Below are 22,820 nucleotides of genomic sequence, written 5' to 3'. Positions count from 1 at the left end.
CCACAATGGCTGCGACGGAATGCTCTATTGAGACAATCCACTCATCAGCAATACTGGCGCCCGATGCCTCTTGTTAAAGATGTCAAACTCAAACCACTAACATGGTGACCTTCGAAATATCGAGCGCTAGCTGGTCCAGAGAATCTCGATTACTGCCGCCTATAAAACGATACTCCACGAACCCGTCTTCACAATCGACAATAGCTGCGACGAGAGCTTCGATCGAGACAGGGCTCAACAGCAGCGCGGCGCCCGCCCATGTCTTGCTGATCAAGTCATCTCCGACCTACTTATGTCGATGGCGGCCTTTGAATACTGAGTCCCGGTGCAGATTAAATGAACCTTTGGGCACCGTTGTAGGTTAAGACTAGGGAATGGCTAGTACTGGCATGCCTTCTCGTATTCGGGAGTGCTTACGACGAGGGGAGGGGGGAAGATAAAAGAGAGATAGAAAAGGGAAAGAGAGATAGAAACGGGAAAGAGAGATAGAAAAGGGAAAGAGAGATAGAAAAGGTAAAGAGAGATAGAAAAGGTAAAGAGAGGAAGAAGGGTTAGAAGGGAGAGAAGGAGAGGATGGAAATGAATGACAAAGATGATTGAGAATGAATGACAGGGCAGGCTTGTCCTGTTTACCGGCATCGTCACCGTTGCCAATTGGCTCATCGACATCTATCTCATCTCCGCCCTCACTACCCTCACCATCTTCTCTACTAGTTTTACCGGTCTTGTTAGCCTCACCATCCTCGCCACCATTTCCACTATCATCGTCATCCTCCTTACCACGGCAAGACTTCTGGCGGGGGTGCTCAGGGCCAAGGTCAGGGTCATCGCTACTACCACTCGAGTCGGAGTCTGTAGCGCCGTGCTTTATCAACATCTCCAAAAAAAAAAAAAAAAAACCTCCTAGATGAGTCAGAGCGATGGAGAGGGTCGTTATTCTCAGAGATGATGGAATTTCAGTAGCATGAACGATAGAGTGAAGGAAGGAGATGACGAAAACATAACTCAGTGATATAGATAATGAAAATTCATAGACATGATGGAAACCCAGTCCCATGAACGATGGAAATTCAGAAACAGGGGTGATCGGATACAAATGACAGACATGACGGAAGTTCAATGATGGGGATACAAAACAGAGGTAAAATCAGATTAGGGATGGGGATGATCTAAAACAAGAAACAAGAGATAACGGATCATGAGAGATAGACGATGTAAAATGAGATACATAGATAAAAGAAAATGAGAGATGAGGTGGATGAAAGGACAAGCAGAGAAGACGAGGAAGGAGCAGGGTAAGAGAGGAAAAGAGCTCTACTTCACCTCGTCTCACCTTACCTTCTGATACTCCCTTCATCCCCAAGTTGGTCTTGAATAGATTTAAGACAGGGAAGCCATGGACATTCCGGATGACTTAGTTCCGATTGACAGGCACCGGTACTCAGCCTGACGTTGATAGCCCTCAACATACTGACCAGTTTTCAATTGTAGTAGCAGATAGGTTAGTGTAGACATTGACAGTAGTCTCGCAGATCACACAGTTCATCAAGTAAGCAATAGAGTCTAGCAATATGCATCATGAACAAGAGGTGATGGTCATTACTCCAGAGCTAGGAAATCTAAGGATTTTTTCTTTCCCTCTTTCCACTTCCTGCCAGCTGTCTGGCCACACCGTTGCGGGGGGACATATCCGGTCCCCGTGTATACCCATTTACATTCATACAAAACGTCATAAGAAACCTCAATCTCATTTCGTCTCACGAACAACCTTGTCAACCGCCTTGGCAAAGTACTCGACATTCCTTGTGTTGAGACCAGCCATGCTGATGCGGCCGTTCTTGGTCATGTACACGTGGGCGTCCTCGCGCAGCTTCAGTACCTGCGTCTCTGACAGGCCGGTGAAGCTGAACATGCCAATCTGGTCGGTGATGTGGTTCCAGGTGCCGGGGGTACCGAGCTCCTCGAGCTTGGCGCGCAGGACCTTGCGCATCTCGATGATGCGGCCGGACATGGTGCGCAGGTTGTCCTCCCACTCAGCGAAGAGCGCGGGGTCGTTGAGCACGGTGGCTGCGACGCGGGCGCCGTACAATGGAGGGTTTGAGATCTCGGAACGCTGGAGGATGGCGAGCTGGGAAGCGATGCGTTTTGTGGTCTCGGCGGCGTCGGAGGCCGGGGCGGTGACGAAGTGGAAGCATCCGGCGCGCTCGCCGTAGAGTCCAAAGTTCTTTGCGAAACTCTGGGCGATGAGGAGCTCGAAGCCCTGCTCGATGAAGTAGCGCACAGCCCAGGCATCCTGGGCGAGGTTGCCGGAGGCGAAGCCCTGGTAGGCGCAGTCGAAGAAGGGGAAGTGGTTCTTCTGGCGCATCAGAGCAGCAATCTCCTTCCACTGCTCTTGCGTCGGGTCAACGCCGGTGGGGTTGTGAGCGCAGGCGTGGAGAAGGATGATGGAACGCTCGGGAGCGGAGGACAGGGTAGACTTGAGGCCCTCAAAGTCGAGGCCCTTTGTCTCCTTGGAGAAGTAGGGGTATTGGGCGATGGGCAGACCGACATTGCCAAAGATCTGGTTGTGGTTGGCCCATGTCGGGTTGGAGATGTAGACTGTGCGGTTGCCCTTGTAGAACTTTGCAAGGAAGAGTGCGCCGAGATGCACGGCACCGGTGCCGGAAATCGTCTGGACGGAGGAGGTGCGCTTCTCGCGGATGGCGGGCGAGTCGGCGCCGAGCATTAGCTCGTTCGCCTTGCCGGTGAACTGGGGAATACCGGCGATGGGAGCATATTCGTGGTTGAGTTCGGGATCGTTGCGGAGGATCTCGTCGGCCTGTAAAGTTGCATCATGGCGGGGTTAGCGGGGGTGGGTAACTTGTAAGGGGCAGGCCAAAAGTGGAGGAAGTGGGATGCGATGAGGGGAAAGCTCATCAAAAATAGGACGATGCTGCACATCAGCTGTTGTGCCGCCGATGCGTGACGCAGCCGGGCTTTGCCTTGCTGGAGCCGGAGGGGTCGCAAGCAGGGTCCGTCTCCGGAGGACATTCACACAACAAGGTGAAGGGGGGAAATCAAAAGAAGGGAATGATGACGCACCTTCTTGACTACGGGGAGAACCCAAGGCTTCGCATTGTCATCGCGGTAAGCTCCAATTCCCTGGGATGGTTAGCAAAAGAGCTCAGAACACCATCAAGACAGCTAGCTGCTGCTGCTGCTTGATGAATCAAGGGTTCACCCCACCAAATCGACCTTGTCCTTGCTCTGGTCTGCCCTGTAGGCGGCCATCAAGCCAAAGAGGGGATCCTCAGGAGCTTGCGGCACCGTGCTGGCGGGGAAGTTCGTGGTTGAAACAGGCGCCATGATGTGTGATGCGATGTTGCGTATTCTCGAAAGAGTAGAGTTGTTCTGGGGAGAAGAGGAAGAAGAGGAAGAGGCCGAAGCTGATGAAGAAGAGGAGGAATCACCGGGCATTTTCAGCGTCGGAGCTTTCGTGAGAAGGGGGAACGAGTCAGAGGCGGGGGGGGAGGAAAGGGTCTGTCTGAGGGTGGTTATTATTATGGCATCAAATAGTGGTACGATTTAGACGGGCGAATGGGAAGCTTTGCGATTACAGGCGCCAACCGTTTGTCCAGGCGTCTGAGCCTCTGAGGTGACCCAAGTACTCCGTACCTGACCCAGGTGGGCAGTGGGAATGGGAGCTTGGTCACCGGTGTGGTCGGGGTGTTTTGGGACCTTCCATGGACCATGGGACCTTGGGGTGAGAGCTGCCCCTTCTGCCCGGGCTCCCGGAGGGGTCACCGTGTCACCCGACGCCTCGAGGTTGGACGGGGAAGGGGAAGGGGGGAAGCGGACATGCGCCTCCATAGACGGGGGGACTTCCAGCTAAGGCGGGAAACGTCTAGGACGTCAAGGAACAGGGCAAGCCGCAAGATGACATGTTGCTGAGGTGAGGGACAAACGGGCTGCAACTGCTTACCTGGGGGATGAAAGACGGGGGACTTGGTTGGTGCGGGAGCTAAGCAATCCCAGAAAGACCTGGACGTGTTAACTAAGGTACTGTACTCCGTACGGCGACGCTTGGGTCTGGCCGAGTGTCTCGTCCTCACAGCGCGGCGCTCCGGGAGTTGCAGAAACTTACAAGAAGGTTGATGTGGTTGCAGCGGACGGGCGGGCTGCAGAATACAGACACTAGGTAGGTATGTACAGATGCAGGGCGCAGGGTACACTGTACGGCAGAGCAACGGCTTGGATACGGGGGTTGGGTACGGAGTAGTGGAATCCTGGATGAAAGGGCTGAGATAGTGATGTTTTGGCTCGGACGATCGGAGGGCGTGTTTGGTTTGTGGTTCGGAAATTCTGGCTGTCTGAGGCTTGAACAGGTGGCAGAAGAAACTCGAGAAACAGCAAGCAATCGAGTTTGAATGGAACCTGGTGACGGAGAAAAAGTACCACTGTGACACGTCCAAGGTTGGGTTTTGGGGCAAAGTTGTATCAAATGGGATCCACCAGGTGCGGGCAGGATAGTCAGGTCGAGGAAGGTATTTCGTAACGCCTTGCTCGAATCGGGTGCGGATAGGCGGATTTGTCTGCGAAAATAGATTGATTCTGTCTTTTTGCTGGTCACCCGGGATGCTGAGGCCAGGTTGTATCGTAGTAAATTCAAGTTTACGGTGATGCAGAAAGATACCGAAAGTGAAGAAATCGGCGAAGTGTCGGGCAATGGTCGGGGATTTCGTTTCGTTGTTTTCCAGGTTTGGCAGCAGCAGCAGTGGCAGTACCTTCCTTTCAGTGTCTTGTGCATCGGCGGGGGAAAGGAGCGCGCCTTCTCTTTATCCTCTAGCTGTCGGCTCCCCGCTGCTTCCCCATTTGCCCCAACCTTTCCCAATTGCGCTTGTGAGGTCACCCGTGGAGGGCGGGCCGAGGTCTCGGGCTCAGCCCCATGACTCTCCAAACTCTCCCATTTGCTGCCAGATAGTCATCACGACTCGACGTTTGCTTAGTCTGGTAGTGTACTCCGTATCGATTGAAGTTCATCCCGGTTTATCTTCTTGGATTCCTTCTGAACCGTTGATATCGGATGGAGTGCATTGCCGTGCCACTTCAGACTAAAGTAACGAGATCATCCCATCTTGTCTGTATCGGACTGCAGGTTGACAGACGCACATTCATCTTCCTTTATCTTACACCACCTATTTGGAGACTCACGACTTGCCTTGGAATCAATACCTACCTACGCTACGAGGGTTTTATGGACAGCACAAATTTAGAGCTCGGCAACTCCAAGTATAACCGCAAAGATGAGACCACTCCTCGGTATTGCAACGCTTCCCTCCTCCAAAACACCGCAGGTACCGAACCGTTTCGCATGTTCAATGTCGTTAGCAGCGCCAATCAGAAGCTCGCCTGCCGCAAGCTTGCCCAGACACTCGCCGAAGCTCCCCCGGCATCCCAGCTCCGTACAAGCCGTCCCGGAGAACACACCGCGACAACGCTTCTTCACTGTGACAAAGCGAACCTGTAGTTTGCTTGCGTAAGGTGCTAGATAATGTAGGCAAGGCAGATCAGATTATCAAATGCTCCTAGCGCCCGAAGACCAAGGCATCAGTCCTCTCATTTTCTCGTTCGCTGGATTTACATGGCTTGCAACTAAAAGGTCACCTGCACTTGGTCCAGGCTTTTTGACGACCCGGCATGTGACGCTGCTATCTATAAACTTTCACATGTCTGTCAGCCCAACCTCCCACCATGGCAATATCAGCCTGTGATTCAAGCCATGGAATACCTACTCGAAATGCTACCTCAATAAGTCAAAAGTGCACAACTCTACAAGACTGAAAATCAGAGGTGAAATCTGGCAGACCACGAAATGTGGTGCGTAGTACAGCCAAGACAATGGTTCTCATGGTATTGTATCGCCAAACTGGGCAAACTCCCAGCCAAGCTTCTATTCAACCCAATGCTTCCGGCCTCACAACTAGATAATCAAGTCCCAAAGAATCAAAAACGTGCACAACCCCGCCGACGCGAAAAAGGTATACCTCGCCGCGCTCGGTCGCTGCGTCGCCTTCTTCAGCTGCTTGTTACCACCGCCCACGTCCGCCGTAATGTTTTCAGAGTCCGCCACGAGTTGCTCAATATGCGCAGACTGCGTCGCCAAGTTGCCCACCAGTAACGTCAGCAGCTCTGCAATCTCGAGTAGCGATTTCTCCGCCGTCCTATTCATAGGCGCCAATTGGTTAGCGATGTATTCCGAAGGAACCTCTGGGCGACTTGTAGTGAAAAAATGCCGAGCCATCGAAAACATACCTGACTTTGTCCAGCGTGCTGTTGTAATGCTGAAGCATATCCTGGTTTCCTTTCTCAAACATCTGAATCTGCTCATCCGTGAGACCCTCTCGCGGGTCATACGACGACGACGCACCCTCATCCCCGGGCGGCAAACCAGCCTTGCCCGTCGCCCCCTTGCTGGTCGCCGCAGTCTTCGCCATGGACTCATAAAACCCGCCCAACTCAGGCATCGCCCCGCCGCCGCCCGCCTTCGCCAAAACACTCCTATTCTTCTCCATCTCCCTCGTGAGCCTCACCTCCATCATATCCTGCTGCGTCCTCCCGCACCGCTGCAGTCCCAACCTCAGACTCTGAATCACCTCGTCGCGGTGCTGCTCAATCGTCCTGGCGCGGGCCTCGGCCGCCGCGTGCTCCGCCGTCTTGCCCTTGCTGCTGCCGCTGTCATTGTCACTCGCCGCAGCCCAGGCGCCGAGGGCACCGAGCCTGCTGGCGTACTTTTTGCGGATGACGGCCGTTTCGGTTTCGCGGCGGAGGAGCTCTGCTTCGTTGAGGGCTGTGATGCTCGCGTTGAGCTCGCGGAGCATTTGCTTTGCGTTTGCATCCACTTCTTCGCGGTCGCGGTCTGTTAGGTGACGTTGTTGGGTGGCGGCGGCGGCGTGGATGTGTGTTTTGCGCGGTTGCGCTGTTGAAAGGTAGGCTTGTCGGACATCTTTGAGTTCGTTGTGGAGGTTTGTAATGTGGGAGTTCTGGATGTCAAGGTGTCAGAGGCATACAGTTCTCAGAAACAGAGAGGTGGTTTGGTAGAGACTGACTATTCTGTAAGCCTCCTTGAGGAAGCCGTCAATTGCTTCGAGACTGAGCTTCTTTTCGGTGACGGTGGGCGCATTGCGCTTCCGCAGGAGGTCGTTGAATGCTGGTGTAATGTCCATTTTGGGAGACCTATCGCACTTTGCCGTGCGGCTGGGAGAAGGGAACGTTTCAATCTGGAAGTAATTACGTGGTGTTGAGGAGCACCGGAATCCGTAATATCACGTCGTTCAACCCCGTGGTCACATCCTCGCTGCCAGCTGGAGATGTGGAAAGCTGTTCTCCAATGACGTGGCTTGGGTTCTCAGGTCTCACTAGCCACATTTATCCCCTCGGACTTGGGGCTGGTGTGGCTGTTTTTTGTACGGATTAGCTAAGCGGACTAACAGTCAGAGTTCGGGGCTGCATCGGCAGGTCGGCAAGGGCGTCGGCAGGGCGCACGAGCCAACCCCTCCACAACAACGAGACCGAAGCTTGCAAAAGACGCCAATTGTGACGTCCATCAACCACTTTTGACATCCTCGTTGAAAAAAGGACCACATTCGAGAACGGGATTCTAGAAAAGGGCTGGACATTTGAAGTGAGGCTGTCCGATCTCGGAGTGAACCCAATTCATGCTAGAGTCAAGCGTCTCTAGCTATTGCCCTCCACCACCTAACTAAAGGCGCAATGATGAATCTTTTAGTGCCATTTGTCAAGGAACACCAACGGATTCTTTTTTGGCTGCGATCATCTCGCCCGATACCGCACCGATAGACACGTCCCAGAAGCCGCCTCGGTCAATGCTGGACGGCACCAGCTGCCCAAAATGGGCGGGCTTTTGTGGAGGTATGGCCCGGTCCGGGCGAATCATAAAAGCTGTATGTTAATCGCGGTCGGTCAGAGGCCGAGTGGTGGAGGCCGATCTGGTAGCGGAAATAATATCATTGTTGTACGTAGTAAAGCTGGGTAGGTATGCGGCAGGGCGGCAAGATGGTCCCGCTTACGGATATGGACTACTTGCAAAATCTACATAGGCAAGCAAGATCATCCATTTTTGTGAAGTTTACTTGCTCATCTTCTCCGGTTTAATATTACTTCAATTTATAGTCTTTGCTATATCACAAAAGAGTATCGTGAAGCACTGTCAAGTAAGTGTCTGGAGACGGCAACGGCAGCCAAGCTTCAATCTCCGTTCTTCTCCCGCCTTGTCATCTCTCTGTATCTTTGCTTGATACGGAGATGCCGTCTTGATAAGTATGGGACAAGATGAGTTGAACCACATAGGCCAAATGGACTTGGAAAGGAATCAAACAGGCCTAGACACAACATCTCCGAGTCCGTCCATCATCCAGGCCTCGTCACCAAGCGACCCAGAACTCGCCAACGAGAAATCACATAATGAAGTCTCCTCGACCGAAGACCCCAACCCGGTCCACGATCAAGACGACCCCGAAAACCTCACCCGCCAGCCCAGCGGCCCAGCCTATAGCGTCTTCTCTCCCTCCACAAAGCGCTGGGTAGCCTTCATGGCCTCCGTCGCCTGCTTCGTCCCGCCCATGTCCGCAAACATCTACTACCCGGTCCTGGCCCCCATCGCAGACGACCTCCACGTCTCTGTCGCCCTCGTCAACCTCACCGTCACCTCCTACATGATCCTCCAGGCCATCTCCCCGACGCTCTTTGGCGATTTCGGCGACATGGCCGGCCGCCGCCCAGCCTTTCTCGTCGCTTTCAGCATCTACCTCGTCGCCTGTGTCGGACTCGCCCTGCAGCGCGACTACGCCGCCCTCCTCGTCCTCCGCATGCTGCAGAGCGGCGGGAGCAGCGGCGCCATTGCGCTGGGGTTCGCCATGGTGGCTGATATCTCGGTCAGCTCGGAGCGGGGCAAGTATATGGGCATCGTCGGCGCGGGCATCAACGTCGGCCCCACCATCGGTCCCGTCTTGGGGGGCGTCTTGACGCAGTATTTCGGCTGGGCGTCCATCTTTTGGTTTTGCGTCGTGCTCATCAGCCTCTGGCTTGTCCCTTACGCCCTCTTCGTCCCAGAGACCTGTCGTGGTGTCGTGGGCAACGGCTCTATCCCGGCTCAGTCGTGGAACCGGCCCCTAATCGACCTCATCCGCCGCCGCCGCCGTAACCGTAGACACCAGGACACCGGCGCTCTTTCTCAGACCGAATCCATACCAGCACACCCTCACCGGAAGCTCCGCTTCCCGAACCCAATCCGCTCCGTCAAAATCATTTTCGAAAAAGAAATGGCCCTCGTCCTCGCCTACAACAGCCTCCTCTACGTAGCCTTCATCTGCGTAGCTGCCACTCTCGGCACCCTCTTCCGCGAAATCTACCACTTCAACGACCTCGAGCTCGGCCTCTGCTACCTCCCCTACGGCGCGGGCTGCGTCGTCGCCAGCCTCGGCCAGGGCTACGTCCTCGACTGGAACTACCGCCGCATCGCCTCCCAAATCGGCTTCGCAATCGACCGCCGCCGGGGCGACGACCTCCTGAAATTCCCCATCGAAAGGGCCCGCCTGCAGCCCGTTTACCCGGCCGTCGCCGTCGGGCTCGCGGCGCTGACGTCTTACGGGTGGGTGCTGCATTACGAGGTCGGCGGCGTCGCGGCACCTTTGGTGCTACAGGGCGTGATCGGGCTCACGATTACGGGGTCGTTTAGCGTCATGAATACGCTCATTGTGGACCTTTTCCCGGACGCGCCGGCGACGGCGACGGCAGCGAATAACCTGGTGCGGTGCGCCATGGGCGCTGTTGGAACGGCGGTGATTGAGTACATGATTCGTGGGATGGGGAGGGGGTGGTCGTTTACGTTCCTGGCTGCCTTGTGTGCTGCCTTGAGCCCGATGATGTTTTTGATAGCGAGGAAGGGTCCCGTGTGGAGGAATGCGAGGCGGATGAGGGAAGAGGCGTCATGATTCGGTTTGGAGTTGGATACAGCCTTTCGGCCATTGTAAAAGAGACTGGCTTTTTGGGCGTTGGGTAATGATATCAAAACATCTCAGTTCTAGTTTCAGGTCCAGGAGCGGGTTCAAGTTCGTCTCTCCTGGGATTGTGGTTTTCTATAATTATCACCGACTTCCGGTGCCACATGATCCAGCCATGTCAGAGAATGATCGACACTCTAGATGTTTTGAAAAACGTGATATCCAGGAATAACTTAAAGTTGAACCTGGGGGATCATCTGCTATCGATAGAGGCTCACAAGCTTGGACCAGACTTGTGGTTTCTTTGCGAACCACCCTCGTCAGGGTCAGGCAAACGCGGTCAAGACATAACAGCAAAATAGAGTCGACCTAGCTCAGGTAAGCGTAAGTTTGTTTTGTCTCACTGTCTTGTGTATGCGCTCGCCCAATAAGGTAGAGAAACACGCATACGCTGCTGCTATGTCATCCATCCCTTGGAGGCTGTTAGCCATGTCTCAGAAGCTTTAAGAGCCGCTAAGTGGCTCGCTGTTTCGCTTGACTCTAGACTTCGATGGGCTGCTAGGTCTTGAACGTTGGAATAGCTGCGTTGCCGGACCGCATCCGGCATCGCTAACGGTCTGGTATGTCGTGGCTGTTGTGGAAGCAAGACCATCGGGCCCAGCTTCGGGTTGAGATAGGAGCAAACTCCGAGCTCAGAGTTCATGCTTACAGCATCCCTTTCGTTCCATAGCCTCGACTTCTTTGTAGGCGTGGTCTCGGAAACCCCTCTTTTGAGGTAATTCCTGGCCATAACATCGTACAGAGTATCGTATGGAGTACCGAGTACACGTCCTGCCGTGGGATGAGAGAATTGCCGTGAGTTGCGTACCACGTAGATTATACAGATATCTCTCTGTTCGGCCAGGGCGCTTGGATACGACCACAAGGTCCAAGAGAGATGTAGACTCTACGAGCGGAACTACCAGCTCATGCTGCCTGACAAAGTTGTTTGTGTCGCTGGCCAACACTAGGAGGCGAATAGGTTAGCGACTTGGCATCAGAGTCCGTACTTCCTGTATGAGCATGCGCCGCTGCCCGATGTGGTATAAGGACCATAGGCGCCGTTGACGGTCCTGAGAAGAGAATCAAGACCGCAGATCAAACACTCTATTCCATACCAAGATCAACAAACGATTCCCGTCGCTACAATGCACCAGCAAGTGAGTTAGTCCATTCGGTAGTGCCTCGGTCAGAAGCTGACTTTTGTCTAGACCAAGTCGAATAAGCCCACCTCCAAAGGAGGATCGGCATCGATGAAGCAGCAGACCCAGATGGCCCAAGAAAATCCCAACCCAGCCCGTCACCAGGCCAAGAGGCATGGCGTCTCTAGGCCAGAAACGAGCATCGTAGATGATACACATCAATCGAATTGTCTTTCGTCCAAAAAGAGAAAGAACCGAACGAATATGGTTGCTGTAGATCGTCCATGGCCTAGGGGAAAGGAAGCTCAGCAGGCTAGGCTGGATTCTTTCAACATGACGTTCGATTCATCTGTACATGACCCATCGCAGCGTTGGTACTATGACGATATGGCTGATCAGCCTTACAATGCAATAGGCGAAGTCGAAATGCCTGCTCGAAACTCTGATGAAATACCGACCAGTGGAGAAAACGACAGCGTCTGGGTATATGAGCCCGCGACTGGCAGTAGCATGGTCTGGTATGGCAGTGTACAATGATGCATAAACGAGGATAGGGACAGAGAATTGGTTTGCGGTAATGTGGTACTGGATATCATTTTGTCGTCTATAAAGCGGGGACCGAGGACTCCAAAGCCTCTCTTCGAGCTTCCCAAGCCAACCAATCTGACCTCGTTGTCCTACTCCCGCGTTAGCAATGCCATTGTGACCGAACTTGTGAATGAATACATACGGCAGCAGTCCCATCGAGTTGACCTTCCAAACCGCCAGCGCTAGGGCCACGAATTGCATAGCGACGTATGCCAGCTTGACCTGCAGCATCTTGGCCTTGTTTGTTTCTGACTCGAACCTCTCGAATGCCTGGTTCACCGCGGTGAGACCCATCAGAGGATTTTTGAAAGCCATGAAGACCATCATGATGCTGAAGATCTGGAGCGAGTTGCCGGACATGTACATCATGATTGCCGTCATTGGCAGGTTCTTGACGGGGGCGAGCGCCACCTCCCACGCCTTCTTGACTTTCAGAGTATCCATCTCCTCGGGTGTCTGTTGCTTGCGCGGCTGAATAGCCTTCTGGTCCTTCTGCTTCTACAAAGCCAAGTCAGCGGAAATGAACGCTTGTGCGGGGCGGCAGCGAGCTTACCTTGGAGCTGGACGAGGATTGCGACGGGTAGCCTGGGGGATCGGATATGCCGGGGACCTTGGACTTAGCAGCAGGGGGAGACTGCAGGTCTGCCACCCATCGCGGGACATCGCCATTGACCAAAGCCATGATCGGAGTATGTATGTCGAGCTTCGTTAGTCGAGCGCGCGGTCGGAAGCTCAGTAGATTCGGATGCAGGTGTTGAAACGAAAGCTGGCAAGCAGTTCGCGCTGGTGGGTGATGACGGGCGGTCGTTGGAAAGCAGTTCCCCACAAAAAGGGCCGGCTAAACCCTGGAAACACAATCCGACGTGCACCCCACGCGGTTCCATTGACAGCGGCTGCGCTTATTCTTTATCGGCTGACCGATAAGGCCCAGTTTCGGACCTGTCGCACTCCACTGCGGAACGGCGGGAGCTTTGGGAATCCAACGTTGAACTTCCCCTTAAACAACTGGAAATCGCATCCCCGGATTGCCCGCGAGAAACAAACGATAGCCGACCGCACCCCGTACCGTCGGACCGAGCAAAGCGAATCCTCCCAAATCGCCCACGATAGAAATCGGCCACAGCAGCTGGTGTAGAGACAAAAAGAAGGTTGTCCGGCATTTCAGCTCAACGACACGTTGATCAAGCAGAGGCCTCTTCGATTGGCCGCAACCCCCCCGGCACCAACGACGCATGTGACATCCCTTCTGCCTCTGCACCCCTCCCACTATCCAAGACAAGTCAAGGAAGCACTGCGTCTTCCCGCCAACTTTTGCGACCCCGTTCCGATCGAGTGGCTTGGCCCTAGTACAGGGAAGCCAAAGTCGACATACATCGCGCAGCTGGGCGTGAGGGGTCCTAGGGTGTTATCGCCCACCACGACGCGATCGAGAACCGGCAGAGAGCTTGTCGGGACACCCGTAAGGAGGGATCCTGCCTGAGAATCGCACTACGCGCCACCACACCGACCGCTGTGTCTGATACCAGGAGAAAGCCGCCATCATGTCGAGCGCACAGGGTGGAGGAGACTCCAAGTTGTTTGCCAGGGTAAGAATTCGTTCTTGTCTCTCCTAATTTCGTTGCGCATACATGTCTTGCCGTTGGACAACGTCCTTCGCGAATTCTGTACCAAAATCCTTCGATATTTGTCTGAGACAAGCTGAGCTTGTTATCTGGGAGTTATTCCTACTACTGTCTGCCCCGCCGTCCCCAATACCACCAGCCTTGCTGTGCCTTCCGGTCTCGAGCTTCAGCTTCCCCTCTCATCATATGTTGCTGGCGCAATCGTCTTCACCTCACCTCACGTTTTCTACCTTGGATGCTGTCGTCCTATGTGTCGCCCGCCATGTTTATGGCCTACGTGCCCCCGCCGACTTACGTCAATAAACTAATAACCTCCAAGGGCAAAGTCGCAGAATTGCGGCTGGAACTCAACAGCGGCGGCAAGAAGGACAAGAACTATGCGAGCAAGAAGATTGCGCTGAAGAAGATCGTCGCCAACATGACCATGAGCAACAATGATATGGTCGCGCTATTCCCCGACATCATCGGCTGCATGCATATCCAGAGTCTCGAGATCAAGAAGATGTACTACCTCCCGATAGCTCCCCACGGGATATTCAGGTGTTGACGAACCATTTAGGTGCTTCTTGTTCCTGGTCAATTACGCAAGGATGCGACCAGAAATTGCCGTTCAGGCTATTCCTGTCCTGGAGCAGGTGAGCGCGGCCCCTTGACTTCCTGAGAAGTCAGTTGATTAACGTCGCCCCAGGATATGGAAGATCACAATCCGCTGGTCAGAGCGTTGGCCCTGCGAACGATGTCTTACATACATGTCCGGGAATTCGTCGAGGCGACTGTTCCTTTGGTCAAGCACATGTTGAAGGACGCGGATCCATACGTGAGGAAGACGGCCGCCTTCTGCGTCGCAAAGCTATATGACCACGATAGGCGCATGATCGAGGGTTCAGATCTAATCGACAGGCTCAACACGCTTCTCAGAGATGACAACCCTACCGTAGTGGCCAGTGCGCTAGCATCGTTGATGGACATTTGGGAGCGTAGTGACGCCATCAAACTTACCATCGACTACAGCAATGCCTCCAAGATGGTGGCTATCCTTCCCGACTGCTCAGAGTGGGTACTATCAATCGCTTTGCAAAGGCTGTTGCTGACAATCATGGCAGATGGGGTCAAACATATATCCTCGAGGCACTCATGTCATATGTGCCTCAGGAGTCAGGGGAAGCCTTGCTTCTTGCCGAGCGCATATCGCCGCGTCTTTCACATTCAAACTCAGCCGTCGTGCTCACCTGCATCCGTGTCGTTCTGTATCTCATGAACTACATCTCGGACCAGAGACAGATCGCAATCCTGTGCAAAAAGCTATCTCCTCCCCTGGTGACGCTCCTTGCCAAGGGCCCAGAAGTACAGTACCTCGCTCTACGAAACGCTCTCTTGATCTTGCAGCGTCGACCTGAAGTCTTGCGCAACGACATTCGCGTCTTCTTCTGCAAGTACAACGACCCCATCTACGTCAAGGTCACGAAGCTCGAGCTCATCTTCATGCTCGCCAACGAAAACAACATCGATGAGGTCCTCACCGAACTTAGAGAGTACGCGACGGAAATCGACGTTCACTTCGTTCGCAAGGCAGTGCGAGCGATAGGCAAACTGGCTATCAAGATCGAGCCGGCAGCGCGGCAGTGTATCAACCTGCTCCTCGAACTGGTTGCGACCAAGATCACGTATATTGTACAGGAGGCCACGGTCGTTATTAGAAACATCTTCCGCAAGTATCCGAACCAGTACGAGTCCATCATCGGCACTCTCTGCGAGCACCTTGACTCTCTCGACGAGCCGGAAGCAAAGGCTGCAATGGTTTGGGTCATTGGACAATACGCGGACAGAATAGAGAACAGCGAGGCACTCCTGGAAGACTTTTTGTACTCGTTCGCCGAGGAGCCGGTAGAAGTGCAACTGGCACTGCTCACGGCGACCGTGAAGCTCTTTATCCAGAGACCAACCAAGGGTCAAGAGCTGGTGCCTCGCGTCCTCAAGTGGGCGACGGAAGAGACGGATAACCCGGATCTTCGCGACAGAGCGTACATGTACTGGCGACTCTTGTCGACAGACATGGCCGCAGCCAAGCAGATCGTCATGGGCGAGAAGCCGCCCATCACGGCCGAATCCGAGCGCCTCGACCCGGCCACACTCGAAGAGATGTGCCTCAACGTCGGCACGCTCGCTACGGTGTACCTGAAGCCGGTGCAGACCGTCTTCCGCTCAGCGCGGCCCAAGAAGCTGACGGACTCGCCGGCGCTGCAGAAGCACCTCCTCCCGACGTCCATCGAAAACCAGAAGAGCTTGAGCATGCTCGGCATGGGCGGACAGGCCCAGGATTATAACATGCACGGCCAGCACATCGCCAACGACCCGGCGGCGGCCAACGGCGAAATGGCGCAGGCGGTCAACGACGCGGACGCGTACTTTAACAGCATCGGACCGCAGCAGATGGCGGCCATGAGGATCGACCAGGGAGACGTGTTTGGTGAGACTGGGGGTTACGAGACGGGGTATGTGGTGAATCAGCACGCTCCGCAGCAGGTGGTGCAACCAGCGCAGGGGAGCAATGGTGATTTGCTGGTGTTGTAAGAAGACATATGAGACGACGAGCTCAGTGGGATGTGTGTTGGAGGAGGAGTAGGATTTTTGTTTGACTGTAGGCTACGAAACGAAAGGATATCCTCGGTATTTTAGTAATGGCAGTGTGAGGGAAAAGTTGACAAGTAGCAAATTCGAGGAAGTCATTGGCCGTACTGATCTCTCTGTGCTCGAGGATGGAGAGCAACCTCCAGCATACCTGACTGAGTATACTAGCATGTTCGTGTATCTTCAAGTTAATATAACTAGGTTGGCGTTCCCTCAACCTATGGAGTAGGAAAGGACACAACATACAATCCAAAGAAGAAGCTGCGCAGAAAATAGATTCTTCTTTCGTCATCTCCCCTAATTCATAACTTCTTCGATGCATGCGCGAGCAGATGCCAGACCTACAGGCTTGAGATGTGATGAGTATTGGTCTTAAAAAGCCATTGGAGAGTTCAGACAAAGACAAGACCAAGTCGTGCAATGCGGGCGCACGACAGATGTTTGTTTAGCGGCGGGCCTCGACGGGAGGTCTAAGGGGTCCGGCCGGAACCTTGAGTTTTAGGAGGAATCGACAGTTCTAAGGGGCCGATGGGATAAGCTACTGGACCGTACTACCTACAGAATTGCAGGCAAGCTGTAGTTCTTTTCGTAAATGTGAAAGGAGAGCAGTCATCAGGACCCTCAGAGCGTGGCGGAGCGCACAAGTCCGGCTCCGGCTTTGGGTTGGTGCCGTGGTCTTGATTCCCGTCAGTACCTTAGGTAAGGCAAAGTCGGCAAGGTCGGTAACTTGGTATCAGCTTCTGCTGTTGTTTGCGACGATATGGTCGACAAGTCGGGCAGGTCAACTAAGACTTGGGCGCAATGCCGGTCCATTGGGGCTGTATGTTGGTGTCTGGATTTTGGACGGACCGGCGCAAGCGAGTGGAGTCTCCATTGTTTCTCCCGTCACCCCGCGATTTCTGTGCGGACAGAGATCGTGGATCCCGGTTCGAAGATTGTGTCGCCCACCAATGATGGATTTCAGATATTGCTTTTTCCACGTCGTCTTCTTCGCATTTTTCTATTTTCCAAGTCGTCGGGACGAGAGTCAGAACGAGAAACATTCGCTTCAATCGTAACTCGTGCATTGGGGCACTACACCGTTCCCGGTTCCCCCGATGAAGGATCTGGACAATGGTGTTAAGAAGACGTCAACAGTGACCCAAAGGAGCAGGAGACTCGGACTACTCTCGGTGGGCCATGGCTGGCCATTGTCGACAGTCCCCCATCCTCAAAGGGATTGGTTGGGAACCCCGGGCATCTTTTCCGCTGGAGCCGTGGATGGATCTGGGCGCCCGACGACAACACACACGGTCTGGTCCGAAAAGCTTGGGGAGTCTGGATGCGGCAGTCCTATGAGCAAACGATTACTCTTCTACTCGTGTTACGGCCATCAGATCTGCCTAGGGCCTGTGTCCCGCCCAGTGAACATGTGAACCTGGCATAGGTGGTTCTCCTCGCCCTAGCAGATCTGTAACGAGGATCTCGCACTTCGTCTGGACGTTGCAGAGCACCGGCTTGAAAGACAACAGGCCAAAGCATGGAAAGCTCGTGCTCTGCGTCGCTAGCCTTCGAATGCTTCCCCTGTAGACTCTTTGGGTTTTGAGTATGTGCGTGCACTACATTGGTTTCCCTCGTGCCTGCGTGTTGCATTGGTGTCAAATAAGGCCATGGGGCGACAGGCGAAATAAGCCTGAGGAGAGTTTCGGGTTCCTGACAGTCTTATCCCATCTTCAGAAACATCAACATAACACCCTCACACACTAATCTGATGGTCCTGGGAGGCTGAGAGTGCGAAAAACACAAAGCGGTGACGAAGCCAACCGTACGTCTTGTAATGCTGCGAGGTCGTAACCAATCCAGCCGCTTTTTGTTTTTTGTTGCCTGCCGTACACCTAGACCAATCTGTTTCCCACACGCGTATGGGGTGCTGCTGAAACATTGCACGTCTATCTTTCTATATCGCGCTTGAGTTGAGGAAAATGAGGGGATTTCAGATGCCCAGAGATGGGGCGCCGTGGCGGGGACCGCAGACTAGCCTGTCCCTGCGAGGAAGGGGAACTGAACCGGTGAGGGCACCATCGGTGGGTACGTATCGGAACTGACACAGCCTCGACCGACTGATGATGCGGCTGACTGCAGGCGAACTGAAAGATGGTTGTAGGTAATTAGGTGGTTGGTCTAGATTAGTGGCAATGGCACTGACGGTTGGAAATTTGACAGGCAGCGTCTGGGTGCGTTTCCTCTGTTACGGCGCGTGTGCCATTTGATCCTTTCCATTCCCTCGCTCCCGTTCCCGTTTCCCCCGCGAGACGCCCAGATCTGGAGACGGAAGGAATGCGAACGGTGCGTGCGGTTGGGAATGTGTCACATTGCGAAATAATAGCGTCCTGTCTTCTGGAGCGGTGACGGCGGGGGAGGGCACCCGTGGACGCCGCGGTCAAGTTAGCGAATGCACTAGCCTTGGCCGAGTCCAGCAGGCGTGAAGATACTCGGAATGGTATCTGTATGAATCGATGTGTTATCAATTGGTGCGCACTCGGATACTTTGATTTCGAGGAGCATGCGATCAGATGGCGAATAATGGTGCAAGTGCAAAATAGATGAAGGGAGGAGGAAGCATTGGGGAAACACTGGAATTGAAGATCTTGAGGGACTTCAGATTGGGAAAGGAGACGGGAAGGAAGACCTAGAGAAAGTGGTTCTTTCCTCTTCCAACGTCATGGTTGCCCCTTCTCTTTAAGTCTGAGGTGCGCCTTCCCGACAATCTCAGGTACTCGCATTGTTTTCCACTAGACGGACTGTACTTCGCGACAAGTATCGTTGTCAAGGAATGAGAAAGAAGGAATCAGTCAAACTTGCAACAAGAGGCATAGGGCCGCGAGAGTACCTTAACTGAGGAACACCGAGGGAAACTACAGGAACCACCCCGTTCCCACAAACTATTCAGTCGCGGCGGTTGCAATTCCGGCCAACATCTCGAATGCCCGATTGTTGTTTCTGCTCGCCAGCCAGTCTCGATTTGAAATAGGTACTTCGGATCGGTCCTACTCTCTGTTTTTCTAAGCAGCTAACCCACGACCGAGAAGCAACATCAAACATCAAGGATGACGACCAGGACAGCAGCTGGAACTTGGTGACCGAGAAGAAGATAAAAGAGAGCAAGCTTGTGACACCCTCCACAACATCCTCGACCCTTGATCGGCTTCGCCCTTTGCTGCCGATATCCGCCGCCGCCGCGTCTATCGCCATCGCCGCCGCCGCCTCCGCCGTAGCAGCTTTGTCAAGGAGGGCCTGATAGACGAAACAGCCCACACGACTCGACTAATACCGACCGCTCGGAAATTCGATGGGAGACGACGTGATTGCCGGGTACATCGTCATAGCACCACCCTGTCTAGTCTTCTCTACATACGTGCCCACCTCGATTACCTTACCGTAAGGTAGGTACTCACGTACTGTTCCTAGAGGTACATTCCTGCCTGGAAGAGCGTGAGGGTAACCATCGAGACACGAGACGACCAAACGCCGCTTCGGCAGCGAAGCACCGCTCTCCCCTACCGACCGACCTTCCTTAGGTAACCATACCTTACCGATACTAAGGAACGGATACAATCATCTACCAGCAGCAAACTCACATGATCTTCCCTACCGACGACAGAGAAGATTTGTTCGCACACGTACCTGGCAAATTCCGCGACTCTTTCGCCTCCAGCACAACTTGGAAGTTGGAACGGAATCATTGCCGAGCCATCCAGCCCAGCCCGTCCACTCAACCTACCTACCTTGCCTAGTCTGGATTACTAGGTAGTGTGGTAGTATAGTCAGTAAGCCAGTCCACTCGCCCGGCTTCAGCAAAGCAGCGTCCCCAGCCTGCCCAGCCGAGTCCAGCACTGGAAACTGGAGACTGGAGTGCAGGTGGAAAAGAGAGACAACGCCCACGGCCCACGGCCCACGAGCCACGCCTTCCAAGTTCCGCCAAGCCATCTCCCCATTCGACATTCCCGTCAGGTCCTCTCTCCCACGCACGTCTCCTTCTCCAACTCTCGGCCCCGGGTCTCCATTTTATCCTTCCTTTTTCCCACCTCGCTGGTTGGGCTTGAACTTGGACTGGTCGAACGCCCACGCTTTGGATGCACTGATCACCCGCCTTTACCACCCGCTTCCGCCTTCAGCGTTCCCGTCCAACATCCTGAACGACCCCCCCAAATCCTGGCAACTGCCACAACACCGGCCTCGCTACCCACGCCAACTGGTACCATCCCGACTGGCGTCTCTGCGTCGCTGTGCCTCTGCGTCTGACCGTCTCACCCGAAGACTACAATTCATCCCCCCGATTCTCTTCCGCGAAACACTGAGATCCCACTCGTCGAAATATCCTCAACTTTTTCGCAGACTGCCGCATGCATTGAGCCACTGTATCCGATTCGGTTCCAATCTCAATCACCACGAGCCCGCGCTCCTCGAGGCTCGACGCTGCCGTTGCTCTTGCCTGTGATCCGCAATGGCCGATACCAAACCCGCCGACGCCAACACGACCGTCGGCCAATCACCCAAGGACTCTTCGGCGGCGCCAAAGGATACCATTCCAATGAAGACCCTCCCTCAATCCTCGTCGACGGAAGCCGACGCCGCCGCAGCAGACACAACGAGGCCGACGACTACTTCATCAAGCAAGACACCCGGCGATGCGGCATCAACACAGCCTGAAGCCAGCACGTCGGCCGTGGGCGATGCCGACGATTCAATCGAGCCGTCAACCAAAGGAAAGGAGAAGGACTCGCTTTCGTCGCCAGCGACCAAGACTCAGGATGACTCCATGGCCATCGGTCCCTCTGTCGATGACGTCCAGCCCGTCACCAACTCTCCAGCAGATGGCCCAGTCTGCAACATCACCCTGTTGCTCACTACTGGTGCAAGACACCCTTACAAATTGGACGAAAAGTACTTGACAAAGAGAAACGTCAATGTTCCTGGATTGACCGAGGCCGGAAAGAAGGACCCCTTCACCATCAGTGTTTATACCTTGAAGGAACTCATCCTCAGGGAGTGGCGTGAAGAATGGGATGCCAAGCCTGCGAGCCCCAGCAGTATACGTTTGATTCATTTCGGAAAGCTGCTGGACGATAAGGACCAATTGAAACGTAGGTTTTCCCTGATATCTACGTTTCCCTTGATTCATCTAACCTTGTTCCAGAATACCACTTCAGTGCTGAGGCAGCCAACGTTGTACACATGACCGTCCGGCCAGCCGATATCGTTGAGGAAGAAGAACCTAAGGGAGGCAATAAGTCAACCTCTGGCGGCGGGCGCAACCGAGAAGGTGGCGGTGGATGCTGTGTTATCTTATGATCGAGCGGTCCCAAGATCTGGGCCCTTTTCTTCTGCGATCATCACTCCTTTCCTTTAACATCTCGCCCCCGCCGAACAAGAGCCATTCCTTTCTAGTGGGGAGAATGACATGCATGGAAGAAGAGCAGGCGAGAAAAGACTCCATTGGGCCAATCTGGCTTGAGTGCTCTGCATGGTACGGTACACGATACAAAGAGGCAGGGGCCTAGCCGGGGTCATGGTTTCGACAATGCATGCAATTCCAGAAGTGCCCAGAACGGATGGGCTAGTCGGCCTGGTGAGGCCTTCGGTAACGGTGTTGCGATGGGTCTTTTATCTTTTCTCATGTCTCGCGTGTCTCTCTCCATGGAGGCCACCCCGACATCCATCGAGCGTATTACAAAGAGCGAAGACAATAAGGGGACATTCGGAGTACAACGGCGTATCATAGCTTTGTGTATTTGTTCTGGTTGGTTCTTCTCCACGCCCCGTCTATGGGTGTTGTCCATAGGATAGTAGAACGCATTCTATTCCATCTTTCCGTTGAACCTGGACGCTTCGGTGAATTCCTTCTATGGCCTTGACATTTCCTTTGCCGCGCCGTCCTGAGGTCATGACGCATATCGTAGTAATACAATTCCAACCCTGGTCCTCCTGTCGCATCCCTCTGATCCAGGAGCCCAGGTCCGCTCTCGGTCATTCCAACCCCGTCATATCTCTCAAGCTTTCTCTCTATCACTCTCAAATCTTGAGCTTCCTCTCCATCTCGTCGTGCATACCAACGATGCCCACGCTCTCCTCGCCGGAGTAGACGTCCTCCCACGTGACGCTGGAGTCCTTGCCGCGGAGGATCTCCTCGTGGACGGAGGCCTTTTGACCGCCGAGGGCGAGGGGCCGCCACTCGCCGTTTTGCGTAATCTTGAGCTCCATCTGGCGGCGGATGGGTTCGGCGAGGCCAAAGGTGCGGCGGAGCGTCTCCATGCGCATGCCTTCCTGGGTGGCCTCCCAGTTCTTGAGGCGGGACTCGAGAGGGTGGGCGGAGGCGGCGACGTTTTCTTTGGCGTCGTAGGCGGACTGGCCTACGCCGGCGCGGAGGGTGTCGTGGACGCCCGGTGCCGAGGGGGCGTTGGCGCCTGCGGCGAAGGTTGTGGGTTGGTTTGCGGCGGGGACGATTCGCATCTGGAGGGGGGACGATGTTAGTTTGGGAGGGGGTTCCGTGATGGAGGGAAGGTGGATTGGAGGTGGGAGACGACATACCGACATCTTGAATGTTCTTCGGGGTGGAATGTGGTTGTTGGGAGGAGAGGTTTCGTTTAGGGGATCGTGTTGATTGAGATGGAGCTGAACGGGCTGGGTGACGATTATGGAAGCTTGCGCTGCGTTGATGTGCCTGGAGCTCTCCGGCGTGCCTGTTGGCTGCTGCTACCCAGTCGTGCCAGTCGGTCCCGCCATTACCTCAGCGAGATGAACTGCACGTGACTTCCAGGCTGAAA

General features: G+C 54.3%; 9 protein-coding genes across 9 annotated transcripts; 4 read left to right on the top strand and 5 right to left on the bottom strand.

Moving 5' to 3' along the window:
- Nucleotides 1–1,747: 1,747 nt before the first annotated feature.
- Nucleotides 1,748–3,456, bottom strand: CABS01_04832 (aminotransferase class I and II; the record flags this gene model as incomplete). The annotated part of the gene is made up of 3 exons (XM_060538202.1): nucleotides 1,748–2,818; nucleotides 3,082–3,141; nucleotides 3,226–3,456. 3 exons carry the CDS (start codon nucleotides 3,454–3,456, stop codon nucleotides 1,748–1,750), a joined length of 1,362 nt encoding a protein of 453 aa, XP_060389864.1.
- A 323-nt stretch (nucleotides 3,457–3,779) lies between these two features.
- CABS01_04831 (uncharacterized protein) lies at nucleotides 3,780–4,763 on the bottom strand (the record flags this gene model as incomplete). The annotated part of the gene is made up of 1 exon (XM_060538201.1): nucleotides 3,780–4,763. A coding segment is annotated over one exon (984 nt), but the record flags the coding sequence as incomplete, so codon positions are not given.
- A 1,196-nt stretch (nucleotides 4,764–5,959) lies between these two features.
- On the bottom strand, nucleotides 5,960–7,404 carry CABS01_04830 (SNARE-complex protein Syntaxin-18; the record flags this gene model as incomplete). The annotated part of the gene is made up of 4 exons (XM_060538200.1): nucleotides 5,960–6,200; nucleotides 6,292–7,019; nucleotides 7,086–7,212; nucleotides 7,271–7,404. The coding sequence occupies 4 exons, from the start codon at nucleotides 7,402–7,404 to the stop codon at nucleotides 5,960–5,962; spliced, it is 1,230 nt and encodes a 409-aa protein (XP_060389862.1).
- A 947-nt stretch (nucleotides 7,405–8,351) lies between these two features.
- CABS01_04829 (major facilitator superfamily transporter) lies at nucleotides 8,352–9,989 on the top strand (the record flags this gene model as incomplete). Its single annotated transcript, XM_060538199.1, has 1 exon — nucleotides 8,352–9,989. One exon carries the CDS (start codon nucleotides 8,352–8,354, stop codon nucleotides 9,987–9,989), a length of 1,638 nt encoding a protein of 545 aa, XP_060389861.1.
- A 1,196-nt stretch (nucleotides 9,990–11,185) lies between these two features.
- Nucleotides 11,186–11,716, top strand: CABS01_04828 (uncharacterized protein; the record flags this gene model as incomplete). Its single annotated transcript, XM_060538198.1, has 2 exons — nucleotides 11,186–11,197; nucleotides 11,249–11,716. 2 exons carry the CDS (start codon nucleotides 11,186–11,188, stop codon nucleotides 11,714–11,716), a joined length of 480 nt encoding a protein of 159 aa, XP_060389860.1.
- A 67-nt stretch (nucleotides 11,717–11,783) lies between these two features.
- On the bottom strand, nucleotides 11,784–12,449 carry CABS01_04827 (uncharacterized protein; the record flags this gene model as incomplete). The annotated part of the gene is made up of 3 exons (XM_060538197.1): nucleotides 11,784–11,856; nucleotides 11,910–12,265; nucleotides 12,321–12,449. The coding sequence occupies 3 exons, from the start codon at nucleotides 12,447–12,449 to the stop codon at nucleotides 11,784–11,786; spliced, it is 558 nt and encodes a 185-aa protein (XP_060389859.1).
- Nucleotides 12,450–13,651: 1,202 nt separating this feature from the next.
- CABS01_04826 (uncharacterized protein) lies at nucleotides 13,652–15,960 on the top strand (the record flags this gene model as incomplete). The annotated part of the gene is made up of 4 exons (XM_060538196.1): nucleotides 13,652–13,893; nucleotides 13,949–14,024; nucleotides 14,078–14,442; nucleotides 14,493–15,960. The coding sequence occupies 4 exons, from the start codon at nucleotides 13,652–13,654 to the stop codon at nucleotides 15,958–15,960; spliced, it is 2,151 nt and encodes a 716-aa protein (XP_060389858.1).
- Nucleotides 15,961–20,500: 4,540 nt separating this feature from the next.
- CABS01_04825 (uncharacterized protein) lies at nucleotides 20,501–21,348 on the top strand (the record flags this gene model as incomplete). Its single annotated transcript, XM_060538195.1, has 2 exons — nucleotides 20,501–21,140; nucleotides 21,194–21,348. The coding sequence occupies 2 exons, from the start codon at nucleotides 20,501–20,503 to the stop codon at nucleotides 21,346–21,348; spliced, it is 795 nt and encodes a 264-aa protein (XP_060389857.1).
- A 720-nt stretch (nucleotides 21,349–22,068) lies between these two features.
- CABS01_04824 (proteasome maturation factor UMP1) lies at nucleotides 22,069–22,590 on the bottom strand (the record flags this gene model as incomplete). Its single annotated transcript, XM_060538194.1, has 2 exons — nucleotides 22,069–22,506; nucleotides 22,585–22,590. The coding sequence occupies 2 exons, from the start codon at nucleotides 22,588–22,590 to the stop codon at nucleotides 22,069–22,071; spliced, it is 444 nt and encodes a 147-aa protein (XP_060389856.1).
- Nucleotides 22,591–22,820: the final 230 nt, after the last annotated feature.

This window comes from Colletotrichum abscissum (assembly GCF_030869225.1).
Source record: "Colletotrichum abscissum strain IMI 504890 chromosome Unknown Scaffold_9.1, whole genome shotgun sequence".
Lineage (NCBI taxonomy): Eukaryota > Fungi > Ascomycota > Sordariomycetes > Glomerellales > Glomerellaceae > Colletotrichum > Colletotrichum abscissum.
Note: the sequence above shows the minus strand (reverse complement) of the source record. Positions and strands in the feature narration are given on the sequence as shown.